This window comes from Cyprinodon tularosa, unplaced genomic scaffold (genome assembly GCF_016077235.1).
Source record: "Cyprinodon tularosa strain WSP-4 unplaced genomic scaffold, ASM1607723v1 ctg85, whole genome shotgun sequence".
NCBI classification, from domain to species: Eukaryota; Metazoa; Chordata; class Actinopteri; order Cyprinodontiformes; family Cyprinodontidae; genus Cyprinodon; species Cyprinodon tularosa.
Genome location: NW_024039618.1, coordinates 830,447 through 848,198, shown reverse-complemented (window position 1 = coordinate 848,198; position 17,752 = coordinate 830,447). Strand labels below are relative to the sequence as shown.

At 39.3% G+C, this 17,752-nt stretch overlaps 1 protein-coding gene across 1 annotated transcript; it reads left to right on the top strand.

Moving 5' to 3' along the window:
- Window positions 1-855: 855 nt before the first annotated feature.
- On the top strand, window positions 856-16,318 carry epha2a (eph receptor A2 a). The gene is made up of 17 exons (XM_038272977.1): window positions 856-931; window positions 2,050-2,117; window positions 4,078-4,714; window positions 10,037-10,192; window positions 10,295-10,627; window positions 11,753-11,880; window positions 11,982-12,162; window positions 12,256-12,358; window positions 12,596-12,648; window positions 12,738-12,863; window positions 13,212-13,397; window positions 13,510-13,571; window positions 13,715-13,924; window positions 14,111-14,260; window positions 14,505-14,698; window positions 15,014-15,169; window positions 15,571-16,318. Exons 1-17 carry the CDS (start codon window positions 856-858, stop codon window positions 15,677-15,679), a joined length of 2,928 nt encoding a protein of 975 aa, XP_038128905.1. The 3' UTR covers window positions 15,680-16,318.
- Window positions 16,319-17,752: the final 1,434 nt, after the last annotated feature.

Genomic DNA, 17,752 nt, shown 5'->3' with positions numbered 1-17,752 from the left:
GCATAGACAATTTGTGTTTGCAGTTTGAAGAACACCTGCTTGCTTCTGATGATTTCCTTTAGCTAACCAATGAGTGTTTGCGTTATATGACTCATCCAATTACACTAGTTTTCACTAGATGTGGATGGCGCCAATGATCTGCACTGGATGGCACACATGATGTGAAATAAATATTAACGAATAATGATTAATTTAAAAATGTAAGAAATAGAAAATACAGATACTTGTTTGAAAATGTAAAGTACAGTAACAAAGTATTTGTTGCTGATTTTAAACAAAATTGAAACAAAAATGTGAAAAAATGACTGTAGGAAAAAAAACATAAGTAATAAACTGGGCAAATAATCATTAGACATGACCCAATATTATAAACATCAAAAACATTTTCCCCTCCCTTTGACTGTGAAAATATAACCACATAGTCTGCTTCAGTTAAACACCCCATAATCCTACCCTGCATCATTGTTAATCCAGGATTAAGGGGTGTTTACATAAATTAGAATTTCATCGTGTCTCGAAAATTTTTTATTATGGCTCAATCATGACTTAATGACTTTAATTGCCCTGATTGCGCCAGGCTCATAACAATTGAAGAAGGTTCAAATTCTATTCAATGGACCAACTGCTTGGCCCCGCCCTTCTAATTCCATATTTGGGGCCCTTCCACATTCCACGGGCCGATGGGAGGAACTATGACGCCACCTGTTTGTGAATGGGCCGTGCGGGGTCCAGCTCAGAGCGCACTGCAGTCAGCCGGTCGGGACGCAACATTCACAGACTGCAGGCGGCTGGAGAGAAGCTCAGGAGTTTGGGACACACGACGTATTATAATAATAAAAAAAAAAGAAGTGGAACATGGAACTGCCTCGGGTCGTCCTTTGCTTACTGTTATTTATCAATCAAGTTTCCACCAGCCTTCAGTCTAAAGAACGTGAGTATTTTTCTCTAAATAAAGTTCTGTGAGGAGTTAGACCGCACCTCATGAGTCAGGATGTTGGAATTTAAAGTTTTAATTCTGATTTAACTTTTTCTGTTCTCCAATTACAGCTTAAGCTTTGTGTTTTAGGGTCGTTTGTGTATTTTAATTGTTTCCGATTTTTCTATTGAAGCATGTTTTGAGTTAAGTTTTTAATTCACCCTTTGAAGTTCTAATAATATTGTTTCAGTTTCCAAAAATGTGGAAAAAACAGGTCTGAAGTTATATATTTTTTTGAATAATAACTAGTCTTTTATTAATTGAATGGCCTAGTGAGCCAATGGAGCTGCTGAAAGGGGGGCACCTGTTTCCTCATTTAACATGTCACCCTTTTTTTCTTTCATTCGGGTCACGCAGATTCGTGTATTTCCCCTCTTCATGGTCATTTAAAAGCCCACGCCTTTCTCAGACACTATTAAATCTGCACCCTGAGCCATGAGGGACACGGTTACTGAAAATCTGAATCAACCCGACATGGTTGATTAAAACGTCAAAGTGTGGCATGTGCCCCCATAAAACAGATCAAAGCTTTTTTTTTTTAACAGCTCAATAACTTATAAAACATTGTCTTACTTTCTTTTGTATTTATTATGATACACTTTTAAGGAAGCACAGTTTTCTGGAGGGTCAAAGAAAAGCCTACTTTTAGTTCAAACTTTCCAACTCATATGTAGGAATTTATTAAAAGGTAATTGAAATATAAAACTCTGTTTCTAAGAGAATGTAAATATTTTACATGAACAGTAGAATAATTTTGATGCAGAAATATAATTATATAGCTTATGTTCTTATCCTGACTCCACACCCTACTAAAGGAGCTGGTTGTAGGACTAAATCCAAATACTGGAAAGTTGAATGGAAGGAAAAAGTACTCTATTGGTTCTATCTGGGTTTTTCATCACACATAGGGCTTGATGCAGTTGCAAGGTTTCTTTAGACAGAAAGTGTTTTAACATAATTTGATTGAACTGACTGACTATACAAAGGAGCTGGATTGAATTACATTGATGGCTCTGATATTTTTAACTGAGCAGGAATTGCCTTTAAAATACATTCTGTTTTTTCCCCCATAGATGTGTTGCTAGATATGAAAGCTTCTGGTTCAGAGCTGGGATGGCTGACGTCACCATATGAGAATGGGGTGAGTATTTATACCTCAACAGACACTTTGTAGGACCCTGGATCCATGACTTGAAGCATGACTTTTTATGAGTAAGACCTCTGTGGAAGTTTGGTTTAAAACCTGCATGGTGACAATGACTGAGGCCTTCCTCTCGCTGGTTTAGCTGCCCTAAAAAGGTTCCCTGGGAGAGATGGAATGAACAGCAGTGCGATGAGGTTTGGCAGAGCTCAGCTTGTCTTGTTAATGTTACCCTTTCATAAAGAGCTTATGGAGGCCATTAAAATGTCAGAGTTCAACCTACATTTAAATTTACTTTACCAGAGTGCGTTTTACAGAGCTACAGTGGATTGATTTCTCTTTATACCTCAACCGCAAAGCAACATTTTCTCTCTTTTCTTTTCAATAATGAAGATATCACACTCAGAAGAGATATGGAAAGTCATAAGATATAGTAGAAAGTCTCATCCAGATGTAGGGAGCCATCCTTCCCATCTCTATCTATAGTTCATTTGCTTTCTATCCAAAATAAGAAACAGGATATGGCCATTTCCAGCGTGCGGTCTGTGTTTCTTGTTGCACTGAAAGATCTAAGAATGTACGGATTGCCGTTGTACTGAAACGGATTTCCCTGTTTGTGCAATTGAGCTTTGTTCTACTATTACAACTTTGTTCCACTTTATTTATTTTTGCACGTAGCATTATTATTTTTGCAAAGCCTTTTTTTTAAACTATAAAATGACTTTACTGTTCGATATTTAAAGTCCAAAATGTTTATATTAAGGCCAATTTTGGAAAAAAGAACACTTTGTGAAGTCGGGACATGGACAGGGAAAGCTGGGGACTTTACACCAATATGGCTGCAGCAATCATATGATGTAGCAAAGGGAAAACCTGCTTTTCATTGCCTTAAATCTGCATTTGGGAGTTAACAAAAAGGCTAAGATACACTGAAAGAGAAAAAATGAAGGAAGGAGGTTTGGGTGCATCAGCCGTAAACTGAACAGAGTGGGTGAAGAAAAGAATTTGATTTAAAAACTGGAAATGCTGTAGTGCCTTTAAGGAGTACCATTCTATTGCTCTTTACATAAGCGTAATTATCTATTAGATGCTCACTCTGACCAGAAGCTCCCTCTGTTCTCAGTCTGAGTTTAACTCAGGAAGATTATTGGTGTCTCAATATGGCATCTACTATTTGACTGTTAATGGTTTATATAGTAGAGCTAAAACATTTTATTTCTTGGAGTTTTACTACAAAATATACGCTACTACTTGGTTCCATGATTTGGAGTTGAGGACGACGTAATTGGAAAAACTAATTTGCATTTATACTAAATAGGCTCAAAGGAGGGTAATCTGCTACGGTAGATCACCACAGCTTATTAACATTTAAGATCTCTCTCTCACTTGATAAAAAAATCTGAAGAGTTCTTTTAATTTCAGTATAAAAGTTTCAACAGGTCAGAAAATTAAAGGATCATTTTAATTGTCTGCAGAAATTGATCATTTCCTCTCTTCTTTCCCACATCAGTTGTAAAGCTGAATCACTCTCTCACCGAAACCCTCCCAAACTGCTTACATATGACGTGTTAAATTTTAATCAGGATTTAAGACTTTTAATCTTTTTACACGTCAGTGCTTCCCTCTCATAAAAAAGCCCTCTAATTGCTGGTGACTTAGCTGCCATGCCTCTCTCAGCACGGCACTTACAAAGCTTTTTTAACTGCCAGAAATGTTGGTTCTACTGTAGCCGTCGCCTGGTTGATGCCTTCCATGCACGTTTCCATGTGTGTTTGTGGAAAAACCACACACGTTGAGAGCACACAACACATGTCCAGACAACTTTAATGTGAGGATAGAAAAAAAAGCTTCTACAGACTTCCAAGTTCCAGGAAAAAAAAAAACATCTCAATGACAAATGTTTCATTATGAGTGGATATGATTATGTAATATTTATACTTGGTTTATTCTCTCTTTGCAGTGGGAGATTGTTCAGACTGTGGTGAACGGCTCGCTTTTTTACACCTACAGTGTTTGCAATATAGACTCTACTGACCAGGACAACTGGTTACGGACAACTTTCATTCAGAGACGTCCAGAGAGCAGCCGTGTCTTTGTGGAGCTCAAATTTGTCGTAAGGGACTGCAACACCTTCGACGGCTCCTCTGTCCCCTGCAAAGAGACGTTCAACCTCTACATCTCTGATACCGACGCCGACGTTGGGACTAGCTTCCGCAAAGGGCAGTTCCGCAAGGTGGCCACCATCGCTCCCGACGAGGTCACAAGAGGTCGAGTGCCGAAGGTCAACACGGAGACGAGGACCGTGGGTCCCCTGTCCAAAAAGGGTTTCTATTTGGCTTTCCAGGACGTGGGTGCCTGCGTGGCCCTGCTGTCCGTCAGAGTGTACTACAAGACTTGCCCGTCTACGGTGCAGAGCCTGGCAGCCTTCCCGGAGACGGTAGCAGATGCTTTGAGGGAAGTGGAAGGAGTCTGCGTGAAGAATGCCATCAGTCAGGCCACCCCACGCATTTACTGCACAGCTGAGGGTAAATGGGTGGTTCCCGTGGGCCTGTGCCAGTGTCGCCCAGGATACGAAGCCACAGAAAGCTCCTGCCAAGGTAAACCCTGCCAGAAATCTGCCCCAACTGTGCTAGGCTCGCCTCGGGTGTTGTAACAAATTTGTCTCGGCTGAGTGGAACGAGTGAACAGGAATGTTAATTATGCCTGATTTGTTTGGATATAAGTGCCAAGAGATGGCAAACAGTGATTACTTCATATCACTCACAAGAGTAAATCTGTGAGGAAATTCAACTGTCTCTCACTAACGCCTTTTCATATTTGTACCTGTTGCCCAACAGCTCTTTGTTTCTACCCCTGGTCGCTCAGGTTTCAGGAATGGGGCAGGGCTCAGAGACTGTTTTATTGCTTCCAGTGAAAATACAGCACTGTCGCAGCTTGATGTGACCTTTAGATTTGTTGTCTTTTTGAATTATTAAGCTATTTATAATCAGCCAAAGCTTTTTTTTTCCTGTTAACTCCTTAGCACAAATTTTGGTCTACCATGATTAATTCTAATCCTTTACATTTTTAACTAGTATTCCTTGTGAAAAGAAAGGACAGTTTTTCTCTTATGACATTCCTACAAATCAAAAACCTGAATCCTGGAAAGCAAATATTCTTAGTTTAGTTTACTTAACAATAGAGGCTATTGAATAATTAAAAGATTCCTTAAAAATCTTGACCTCAGAATCCATCATGGCTTCATTGTGAATGAATGAATGAAGCCACACCTTGTGAAATTCTTTACAGGCCTCCCTTTCACATTCCTCTGAAAGCTGTTACCTCTAAACCTTTCTCTAAAACACTTTTTCCTTCCACCAAACTTTCTAAAAAATATCCTGACACACATCACACTTTGAACAGCCAGCCTCTTAGCAATGGCCATGTGGCTGAGGTCATGTATTAAGACAATTTAGTACAAATATTTGGGAATATACTTGTATTATTTTGAATAATTACATCTAATGAAAACCCTGAAATGTTGCAATCTGAAAAGGCTGCAGGTATTCTTGTCGCTTATTCGTTTTTGTCATATTCCTCTTTTTAACTCAACCCCCAAAATCTTGAAATCTAAAAAAAAAAACTCTGGTAGTTGCAATAAACTTCAGTACATTTAAGTGAACATGAGATGTTAAAATTTTATATAGGAGACCAACAAAAGGCAAAGACTTGGCCCGGGCAGTCATGAACTATCTACTCTCTTTGCATGTGTGGAAGTTGGTTTGTCCATTGGTATTCTAGGGTGTGGTGTTGTCTGGAGGAAACGTGGGAGGAGAGGGTACGAAGGGAAGAGGAAGGAGGGAGGAAGGGCCCTCGGTGTGCTGCGGGGATTTCAGAGAGAAATTCTTTCTTCCTCACGTCATCGCAATACCTACAGCGCTGATTGACTGGAGGAAGGGCCATGTGAATGTGTTGGAGCCACTACCTGAAAGCTCTGTGTGTCTTCTCCTCGCAGGAATTTGTTTTGGGCAGGTTGCTAAGGCGACAGCAACCACAGATTGCAGGGACGAGGCTGACACACCTTTCAGGGGTTAGACTGAGTCAGGCTGCGGTTTTATGACTCCTCACAGTCCGAGCCACCTTGACTGCTAGAAGTCATGTGTGATATTTGAACCTTTTCCTATAAGTGGGCAGGCCATTCAGACAAAGGATAAACTTTTACACAATTTAATCAATTCATATTTTAACTGGTTAAAGAAGTACTTTCAGAGTTTCTGATTTTGGGGACGTGTTTCTTTTTAATTTGGATTTGTATTTTGTGCTACTAAAATGATAGATTCGTGTGCTATTGTCTAACAATTAGATTTCAAAATCATTTCTAACACTCCTCCTTTCATTTTTTTGTAGTCCACAAAAAAAGAAAAGATTTTAAAACTTAGATAAATGAAACTGACACTTAAAAAAATATTTTTATCTGTGTGTATGAATAGCCTATTTAGAAGCCTTCAGTTAATAATCGCTCTTTAATGTTTTGGTATTTTAGTATGATACCCATGTGACTTAACAAGCCTTAATAATGAGAAAGACAAGAATACAAAACATTTGAGTCATTAAATTCGTTTTGTTTTTTCTTGTGATTCCAAAGTGCTTCAAAAAGGCATGGCTTAAAATTATTATTAAATCAAAACATTTTAAATTCAGTTCAAAAACATTAAATGATACAGATAATTGAAATGGTAATTTTATTAATTTATATTAAGGAAAAATAAAAAGAATAAAAATGTTTTCAGCTTCAAGTAAGACAGATTTGTTTTGATCTTTAATGTCAAGAAATTGCAACAAGACAGATGCCTCTAACCTAATTACTTCAATTTTCCCTTTGTTAGTTAATTTTGCACCTTTTTTTAAAGTGAGGTTATGCTTCTTCAATAAATACGTAGAATATTTTAAACCCTACTATAAATAATTACCAGGAATATGAATAGGTCTTGAGTGCACTGTAAATGCATATTTCCCATACTTCTTTTAATAGACTAAACAAGGAATTGATTAGGTGGCAAACTAACTGATAATGGAAAGTTTAGCCTTGCATATCAGCAGAGATGGCAAAAGTACTCACTTTCCGTACTTGAGTAAAAGTACAGATACTTGTGTTAAAAAATACTCTGGTAAAAGTGGAAGTACTGATTAAACTTCTTTACTCAAGTAAAAGTAACAAAGTACAGGCTTGTAAATTTACTTAAAGTATAAAAGTAAAAGTAGAAACCACTTTTTTCATACTGTTGCCTACATTTTAAATGGATGTCTGCCAATAGGACTAGATCTCCGTTGTGTTCATTTTCAATCATCTCGTCGTCCATGCTACTATGCTAACGCCACCGCCACCAAGCTGCAATGATTTGCCGCCAATGAATACCGCCGAATCTGTCGATTCATCTTGTAGTGGTGCGTCAAATGCAACGTAGATTCCCATCCAGTTAGATTGAATTTGGTATTGATGACGTGAAAAATAATAACGGTAACTCCATTGAAATGATTCAAAACTAAAGTAACGAGACAATTTTTTAAAATGTAAGGAGTAGAAAGTACAGATATTTGTGTAAAAATGTAAGGAGTAGAAGTAAAAAGTCGCCATAAAAATAAGTAGTAAAGTAAAGTAAAAATATCAGAAAAATCTACTTGAGTACAGCAACAAAGTATTTGTACTTCGTTACTTCCCATCTCTGCATATCAGTGGCTGATAAGAACTGTTCTTCAAAGCACAATCATCTCGCAATCAGGTTGTAAAAAGTTTCTCTCGATGACCATACCGGGAGATGGAAACGGAAGTTGGCACAGAAAGACAGGAAATTTGCTTGTTACAGAGACATGTATGATTCCAACGTTTGGGTGATAGCCTGATTAATAAGAACGAGGAAACATCTGCTGTTGCACAAAGAACAAAAAAAAAAAAAACGTCAGTGATCTTCTGTCAGCCAACGAGAGAAAGTGATATTCCAACAGGCTCATGTCCTGTGTGTGGATTTCACCGACGAGCCCAACTGTTGTGAGAAAAGGAAGCAGAAGCGACATGAGGAGGAATGCTGACTGACACAAATAAGCAGATTGTCCTTTAGTGGACAGTTGGTGCACGAGGGGAGGTTAGTTTCAAGGGTTGCCTAGTTAGGTGCGGGGTGTAATTTAGTCAAGAGGATTAGTAGAGCCACAGGACAGCTGTTAGCCAATGACATGCCCCACTCGGTCTCCTTTTACTCTTTCATCCGGTTGTTAACACACGCAACGAGCTCCCTAATCCACGTTCTCACTGATTACAACAATGGCTTAAACCACAAAGAGCAAAAAAATCATTTCAGTCGTTAGATTCACCAGTGGCTAACTTTCTCTGTAAACTTTTGATAATGTCAGAGCCAGAGATAATCAGAAGAACAAAAGAAGAATTTGGAATAGTTTCATTCTATTTATGTAAATGTTTTCTATTTGCATTAGATGTAATGCAAATTAAAGATTTGGATAGGACTTCCTCTCTGCCAAAGTTTGCATTAACTTTGTTTGGGTTTTTTTTTTTTTTTTTTTTTTACACTGCACACATGCTGCCATTTATGGGCTTTATAAAAAGCAATGCAACATGTTTATGGCACCACTCTGTCCGATCTCACAGACAATAGATGAATGGGGCTGTAGTTCCTTTAGTACGTGACAGAGGTCCTGCTGTTCCAGCTCAAGATAAAATGGGAAGGCCCCCTTTTCTTATTCGAAAGGACGTCGGCTACACCCCCTCTGTCGCTGAGTGACTCCCCAGAGAGAGCTTCTGTTGGTGCTCCAGACCTTAACCCCGCCATCCCCCCTTCTATTCATCCTCATCCCACACTCAACCTGCTCCCTCTCCTCTTCTTTACCAGCACTACTTGGGGTGCAAAGGTCTTTCTGTTTTGGTGGGGAGGTGAGGCGCTTACGTCTACAATCCGAGGTTCATGGTACTTCTTCTCTCTGGCACTAGGAAAGGCGCCAGGATAAAAAGCACAAGATTAAAAGATATTTAAGTATTTAAAAAACAGATGGACTCAAATAGAGGAAATATGAGACCAAAAGTAAACTTTTGGCTTAAATTCAAAAAGCTTGGTGTGGTGGAAAGATAATGCCCAGAACACGACATCCATTGGTAAAACAAAGTGGTGGCAGCACCTTGCAGTGGCTGTGCTTTTTTTCTTCTGCAGGAACATGAAACCTTTTGGTCATGACAAGATGGATGGAGCTAAAACCTGGAAGAAAATCTATTGGTGGCTTCAACAGAGTTGAGGTTGCGATGTAGGCTAACCACCCATTGGCCACTGTAGCCTTATCCAAGGCAGAAAATATGTGCATCTGCTTCCACAAAGAAAGGAAGAAAGGGCGGAAACGACAGCCTCAGACTGCATTGAAGCCCTCTTCTGATTTTTTTTTAATACTGTATGGATGTTTACTAACCTTCTATGCCCTGGAAAGCTAATTATCTCCACGATAAAAGGCCAGTTTAAACCACTCAACCAGTTTCCAAGGTGTCATTTCCTTTGGCAAAAACAAAAATATTATCTACCAGAAATTTGAGCTGCAGAGTTCACAGGGGAAAGGAGAGATCTGATCACCTGATGGATTTACAGCCCTGGTTCCATCCGGTAGACTCTGGCAGTGTGACCTGAGATCATGCCTCCAGGCTGAAAAAAAAAAGAAAAGAGAAAGACAAGTGGAGGCAGATCTTCAAGGAAATCCCGTCTCATTCTTCCGGATACAAAGACTATGTGATTACAGGTTGCTCACAACAAATGCTTCCTGTTGGCTGGAAAGGGGCCGGACTGATAGAGATAGACTTATTGTTTACTTTTGGATCGCTAACTCCTTCCTCTGTTTGTCTCTTTCATATGACACACTAACATGAACACACCCTTTTTATTTTTCTCACACAGAATGCAAACCGGGCTACTTTAAACCGTCTGTCTCCAGTGAGTTATGTCAAGTTTGTCCAGATAACACCAAGCCTTCTTCAGCTGGTGCGACTAAGTGTCTCTGTAAGGAAGGCTTCTTCAGATCCCCTTCAGATCCTCCGACAGCAGCTTGCTCTGGTAAGAAATCCTACTCTCTGTCTTTTTTGCACCTCAAGTTCCTTCTGGAGCCACTGGATGTACTTTAGAAGATGTCTCTGACTGATTTATTTCCCTGTTAAGCTCCTCCTAGCGCCCCACGCGACCTCTCTTCCACCACCCTCTCAGGAGAGGGTCGCCTGCTCCTGTCATGGAGCCCACCTGTCGAGACCGGAGGGCGTAGCGACCTCACCTACAGCGTGGTGTGTGAGATCTGCGACGAGTCCCAGTGTGCCCCCTGTGGTGAGAAGATCCGTTTTGAGCCCGCTTCGACAGAACTTCAGGAGCCTGAAGTGGTCGTTAGTGACCTGGATTCTCATCACAACTACACGTTCACTGTGGAGGCTCACAGTGGAGTGTCCCAGCATGGCACAGAGAGGGCCGCTGCATCCATCACCACTACTCTGGATTATACAAGTGAGATTTATGGACCTCCATTTCTCTTTGGTTAAGATCCTAAATACTTTTAATGGTTAATCTTTATTCCAGCTATAAGTTTACTGCACCAGCCATATAATTACTGTGATAAAGGCATAAGAAATCTTCAAATGAGTTACTTTTTCTTACTTAAAACATTTTAGAACAATCCTGAATTGGATCTATATAAAAAAATGTTTGCAAAAGTTCCCACATCATGAAATAATTTATACTTACCATTACCACAGTTGTTGGTACCCCTTAAAATTCCTTTTAGGCTTTAGGCTTTTAGTTTGATACTTCTCAAGGGAGCTTTAACCAATGTTATCTTCAATATAATAGCACAGAGGCCATTTATTCAAAATGGAAAAGGCATGAGAAGAAAGTCTTGCACTATAAGATTTTTATTTGAATATATTTTTCTGATTTACCAAGACGATCTAACTTTCGCCTTACATAAGTAAGATATTTGCATTTACAAATAAATATATCACAAAGAGCCTTAAAAACTAAACATCAAATGCATAAAATATAGACGTTTATATAAAATTTTAGATAAATAAAAAGATAGAATAAAATAAAACAATGAAAGAAAGAAATGTTTAAACCCTGTGACTAAAATGTTGCTTTAAAAGAAGTACTGTGCAATTAATTTTAAAAAGTTGTATATATGTTATGAGTGGGGAATTGGTACAAAATAAAAATAACTATCCTATTATCACAATAATTTCCCCACAAATTAAAGTATCTGAATGGGTGAATCTATCTCTAAATAATTCAGTGTGACGGTGTTCTGCTGCAACACATGTCAACAGTCTTTTGAGCCGTTTTACACATATTTACCAATGGTGACAGTAGTTTTGCAAGACTGTGTGGCTGTATATAATATAACTAAAGTCTTAGATAAGTGTCCTTTGTAGATTGTAGTAAGCTAGGAGCCAACCACCTTAAGAGGAGGAAAACAGTTTTTTGTGCAACCTTCCAATTAAAGGCTTCTACCAAAGACGGACTTACTACACAGAGAGGAATTTAGTCTGACCCACTGAATCCCAGAGGCTTTCATTTCCAAACACTATGATTAGTCACTAACCATTATTTTGCGCTCTGTCTCTCACCGACCTTTAGATCCCCCCAAGGTGACGTCGATCCATCTGGATGATCGTGGTCCCACCAGTCTGTCTCTGTCCTGGACTCTGTCTCGCAGACCTCAAGCCCACATTAGTCACCACTATGAGCTTATGTACCGCAAAAAAGTAAGATAGAGTTCCTTTCTTCTCCCACGTAAAGTTTTAAAGGGCTGTAGCTGTTGTCTTTGCATTAGAAGAAACCTTTCTAATGCAATATCTCCTTGCAGGATATTGAGGGAGAGAGTGATGTAACCACCTACACTGTCCTAATTCTGGACAAGAATTCTGTCCAGATTAATGATCTCATCCCAGATACTACCTACGTGTTCAGAGTTTTGGTCAAACTGAGTCCTGAAGCCATGCCTGGCAGCTACAGCAAGGAGCAGGCATTTCATACATCATCTTTAGGTAGCAGCACCAAACCCAAACAACCACATTGAAATATATATGTTTGTTTGTGTTTTCAAATGACAAAAATCTGATTCTGTATGGTTTGTTCAGCTGAATCTCAGATACAGAACAGGCCCACCTTAGTGATGGGAGCGGTGGTTGGAGTGGCTGTTATTCTGCTTGTTGTTGTGGCCGTCCTGCTGCTCAGAAGGAGGTATGTTGTAACATACTCTAAATCCACATTCAACATGTGTATGTTATTAAGATAAATGTAATAGGCTACTCCTCTTGAAACTCTGTGATTATCAGCCGCATAAAAAAGGAGGGTTTTAAGTAATAGCCGGTGCTGCTGAGGAATAATTCCTTTCTCCTTTTTGGCTGAGGCTGATGTGCAATTATTAAAAAGCTGGCATCTATTCTGCTTGATTGATGTTGTTTTGTTTCCTCTCAGAGGACTGAGCTGTCGAGGCAGAGGAGGGCCTGAAGATCCCTACTTTTCTACAGGTACGCATAACGGACAGAAAAAGTTGCATCTAACAATAATTAAATGTTTCCTTTTAACCTTTTTTTTAATGTTATTCTGTCTTCTTTAGATCAGCTTAAGCCTCTGAAGGCTTATGTCGACCCGCATACGTATGAGGACCCTAACATTGCCTTTCAAAAGTTTGTCAAAGAAATCGACCCAAATGTGATCAGTAAACAGAAGGTCATCGGTGTCGGTAAGGAGATGTTCAGTTATTCATGAAGATGCATGGATTAGAGATTTTTGGGCCAATTTAGGGATACTTTTTTTCATAACTTTCTGAGTTTTGAAATAATAATTTAAAAAAACTTCCCCGTCATAAGTTTAATTTCACCCTGGTTAATAAGAATGTGAAGTTTATTTTCTAAAAGCTTCTTTAAGCTTCCACACTGAAGAGTGTTATTATTAGAGCAAACTGTTTGCAAATAGGCATGGTGTATTCTTTGTGTATTCAATGATTTTGAGTTTCTTAATCAACTCTAAACTTAAAAGTCTTGGTTTTGCGCCTTCCTAAACATGTCCTTCCTCTTTCTGTGTTCGTTAGGTGAGTTTGGGGAAGTGTTTCGTGGCATCATGAAGGTTCCTGGGAAGGGAGAGGTGGCTGTAGCCATCAAGACCCTAAAACCTGGCTACTCAGAGAAACAGAGGCAGGACTTCCTTAGCGAGGCCAGCATCATGGGCCAGTTCTCACATCCAAATATCATCCGGCTTGAAGGAGTCCTCACTAAATGTGAGCATAGAGCATCAAACAGATCTCCAACATCCAATCTGATGTAGATTTTACTTTTGGTAAACTATAATTTGAACTACAATCCATCTGAATATATATTTTATATTTTCAGTCAAGCATGCCATGATAGTGACAGAATACATGGAGAATGGAGCTCTGGACACATATCTGAAGGTAGGTTGGTGTATTTTCTAAAGACTTGGAAAATCGGGAAAAACGTTTTTACGTTTTTCCATTATTACTCATTTTGCAGTAAAAAAAAAAAAGGCTAAACTTTTAATAACATACAGGAAAATCTGTTTTCTCGGTTCCTTTAGGATCACGATGCAGAGATTCCTTCATACCAGCTTTTAGGAATGCTTCGAGGAATTGCTGCTGGCATGAAATACCTCTCAGATATGAACTATGTCCATCGAGATCTGGCGGCGAGAAACGTCCTGGTCAACAGCAACCTGGAATGCAAGGTGTCCGACTTCGGTCTTTCTCGCGTTCTGGAGGACGATGCTGAGGGCACCTACACAACCAGAGTGAGTCTAGCTTTTTATTTCACAATCTGTAAAGCAGTATAAGAAACTCCAGCTCTTGCTGGGTTTAGTCTTTATCCACTGCACATTCTATATTGTTTCCACTCTTAAGTGTTGGTCCCTGACCGCCTCAGATTTCTTCTCCCGTCACATATTAAGCTTGATTTGTTGATGTTTCTCTTGTGTCAGGGAGGTAAAATCCCCATCCGCTGGACTGCTCCAGAGGCCATTGAATACAGGAAGTTCACCTCGGCCAGCGACGTGTGGAGCTTTGGCATAGTTATGTGGGAAGTCATGGCATTCGGAGAACGGCCCTACTGGGACATGAGCAACCATGAGGTATGTTTCATCTGTCACGGCCCTTATGGCTGTGATGACTGATTGTTTCGGCCTGTTTTCGGTATGTGGTGATAGAAAGAAACCTTGCAGCCAGCGTGTGGCTTCTCACCATCTTTATCAAATCCTAATGTCATTATAGTCGCACAGCAGTTTTCTGGAGTGCTGCCTGTTCAAACTGACTGAAGGTCATAAATCTGCCTTAAATCCAGGAGCTTTCCTAACTCGGGCCCCCTCTCCCCCTCAGGTCATGAAGGCTATCAACGAGGCTTTCAGGCTTCCTGCGCCGATGGAATGCCCGTCTGCTATCTACCAGCTCATGCTTCAGTGCTGGCAGCACGACCGCTCCAAACGACCTCGCTTTTCAGACATCGTCAACATTTTGGACAAACTTCTGCAGAGTCCAGAGTCTTTGAAAACCATTGCTGACTTTGACCCACGGTAATGGCAAAAGGATTTTTTTTATAGATCAGTCAACTGATATATTGGGGTCTTTTGATTTCTTTTTACTGCAATTTGTAACCAATTTTCAAAATAATGTTTATTTATTATCACTGTAGCTTTTTGATAAAAAAAATAAATAAAAATAAAATGGTGTACAAATTTCTTTGGGTACCTGGAGTTTTAAAACATTTCTGTAATATAGTTTGGGGGGGGGGGGGAACTTTGAGAAAGTTAAATAGATATAGGTCTCTTTCTTTATTTATGTATTTTTTTTTGCCCATTTGAATGATTATTCCGTATTGTTTCCTGCAGTGTGTCCATCCGCCTGCCCAGCACTAGCGGCTGTGACAACACCATGTTTAGATCAGTGCCAGAGTGGCTGGAGTCTATCAAGATGAGCCAGTATAATGAAAGCTTCACCCGAGCAGGGATAACAACCATGGAGCATGTTCTTGCTTTGAGGCCAGAGTAAGTGTTTTTCTGATTTATTCCACATGTTGTATTTTTTATTACTCACGCTGAAAAACTATTAAGCTTTCAGTTCATGTACCTATTATACGGTTTGGGAATGCAGAAATACTTCAGGCGCTAATTTCCTTTTTATCATTCTGTTGCCATAGTGATGTTGAGATAGTTTAAACACCTGATCCAAGGCTTTTGATATGACTTCTGATCTGACATCTTAAGTAAAGATATTATTGAACCAGAGTCACTGGTTCTTATGCTACTTGTCTTTGCAAGTTAAACTTACTGATGCAAAGTGCTCTAATCCCTTATTGCTCCACAGTTTTGCACATTTAGCTGAGCAATGTGAGATATATATCCTTGTACAGATTCTAACAGGTGCTTATTGTGTTTCTTCTTTTCAGAGACATCAGGAACATTGGAGTTCGGTTGCCAGGCCATATGAAGAGGATAGCATACAGCATCCTGGGCCTGAAAGACGAGACCAGCTCCCTCAGCGTGTTTGCAGTGTGATCTAAGCATTCCTCCAAATCAAAGTGCACTGACCGGCCATGCCATTTCACTCACAGACTATGAGCTGACTGAAGCGGGAGGGAAGGGGGGAGGGAAAGAGTCCCACTGCAAGGATTTTCTTGTCTTTATGTGGCCCAACTTTGCAAGATAAAAGAGGAGCCACCAAACCCCTCAGAGAGGGCTGAGAACTGAGCACATTTGTGTAATATAGCAAAACATAAGAGGATAATTTATATACGAATGTTTGATATGTTGAACATATACAGAAAAAAAGTGCATAATGTGAGAGTGCTTTTACAAGTGGAGACTGACTGAAAGATATTAAGCACTCACTTTTTTCCCCCTGTCTTCCTGGATGGTTCAGCCTTTTTATTTTATATTCTGTGAATTATAACTTGTTTTTTTTTTAATTTGAGGTTTTCATTTCACTCAGGGCAAAAGTCTGATTCTTATGTTTTGCAGTTCATGTTTTCAACCCACATTTTCATTTGTTTACATCATGTCTTAATACAAGTGCTTATTTTTATTTAATATTTATTGCATTTTATATTTATGTAATTTGCCATATGAAATAACGGATCTGGTCCATGTGAGCCTGACTGTTTGTTTTTGTGTTTGGATAAAGTGTTTCTTGCTTAACCGATTGGTTTTTTTTAAGCCTTTAATGGTGTCTCAGAGTGCTATTACTCTGATAGACCTACCGGTAGATAAATTCTTTTGCATCCAAATTACTTTCAAAGTACATCCGATAGTACTCAGCTTTCACATGTGAGTAATTCAATCCCTTCATAAATACTTATTCTTTGAAACCTCCCATGTTTTTTGTGGCGGAACCCTAACACTGCATCACGCTAACTACACACAACCCCCTTTATCAAACATGGTGGCAGCAGCATGGCAGGTGCAGCTTAGTTCAGGACTGAACCTTAAGAGTAAACCTGTTACAGGCTCCATAAAACTTCAGAGTGATATAGAAAAAGTGTTGAAGTATCAAATGGGTCCTGATAAAATATAAATAACTAATTGCATTAATTAAAATGCCTTTTAATTGTATATTAGAGTATGTGGAAAAACTTTAAAGTTTATACATACTGCTTTAAGTTACTGAAAATAATGCCTGCATGTATGTAAAGGCCAGTTAGAAGTTTTTATTTTATTCATTAGTAGCTGTGCTACCCCACAATGCAGATTCGCTGCTCGTTTCATCCTGAAGAAGTTTGACTTAACATGGTGGAGCAAAATCTCACACCTCAATGCAACCATACCCCAGTTCACATAGGTTACTGTGCCAAGGGAAATTGGCCAGGCTCAGCATAGTGTCTGCTGGGCTTTAAGGGATGATGAACTATTAATGCAGGAAAACTCCCTCCTATGCATTTTAGAAAAAAGGTCAAAGTTAATCTCTAGTTTGATCATTCTGACAGTTTTAACCTAATTGAAATTAACAATGTAGTTTGTAAGACTCTTTAATCGTAAATTAATCACAGAAAGAACCTCACACATTTTAACACACACACACAGCTTTGTTTTCATGACATATGGGACACTTAATTGACTTGCATTCATTTTATATGACCTAACCCAGACCCTTACCCTAAACTTAACTATTACCAACACATACCTAACCCTACCCCTAACCTAAACTGAATTCACACTGTAGTCCTAAACCTTACACCAACTCAAAAAACAGAATTTTAACATATGGAGACTAGTTGAATGTCCACAAATGTACCCGTAAATCCCCACATGCAGGATATTTTACAAATACTTCCTCCACATTGTACGTAAAACAAGACCACAGATGATGACATAAATCCTGGCTTGGATGCTGCCAAAAATTTAAAACCCTCACACAGAAGTTCCAACAACAATTATTTGACCTTAAATGTCCAAAATGTGTTTCTTGTTCCATTACATCTTCAGAATGTTGATACTGATGTTCCTACTCCAGATGCACCCACTGTCCGTTATAGGAGGTTGGCATGTGCTGGCAGCTGCAAGGGCATAGGTTTGATTTCAACTTTGGTAGGGACACTGTTGGTATGATGTCATTGGTCCTATGCAAAAATATGC

Excerpts from the sequence above, each read along its gene's own strand:
- epha2a (XM_038272977.1), top strand. The coding sequence starts at position 856 with ATGGAACTGCCTCGGGTCGTCCTTTGCTTACTGTTATTTATCAATCAA. Across the intron at positions 11,881-11,981 it reads AGCTTATGTACCGCAAAAAA|GATATTGAGGGAGAGAGTGA; the intron begins GTAAGATAGAGT and ends ATCTCCTTGCAG. Across the intron at positions 12,359-12,595 it reads GTCCTGCTGCTCAGAAGGAG|AGGACTGAGCTGTCGAGGCA; the intron begins GTATGTTGTAAC and ends GTTTCCTCTCAG.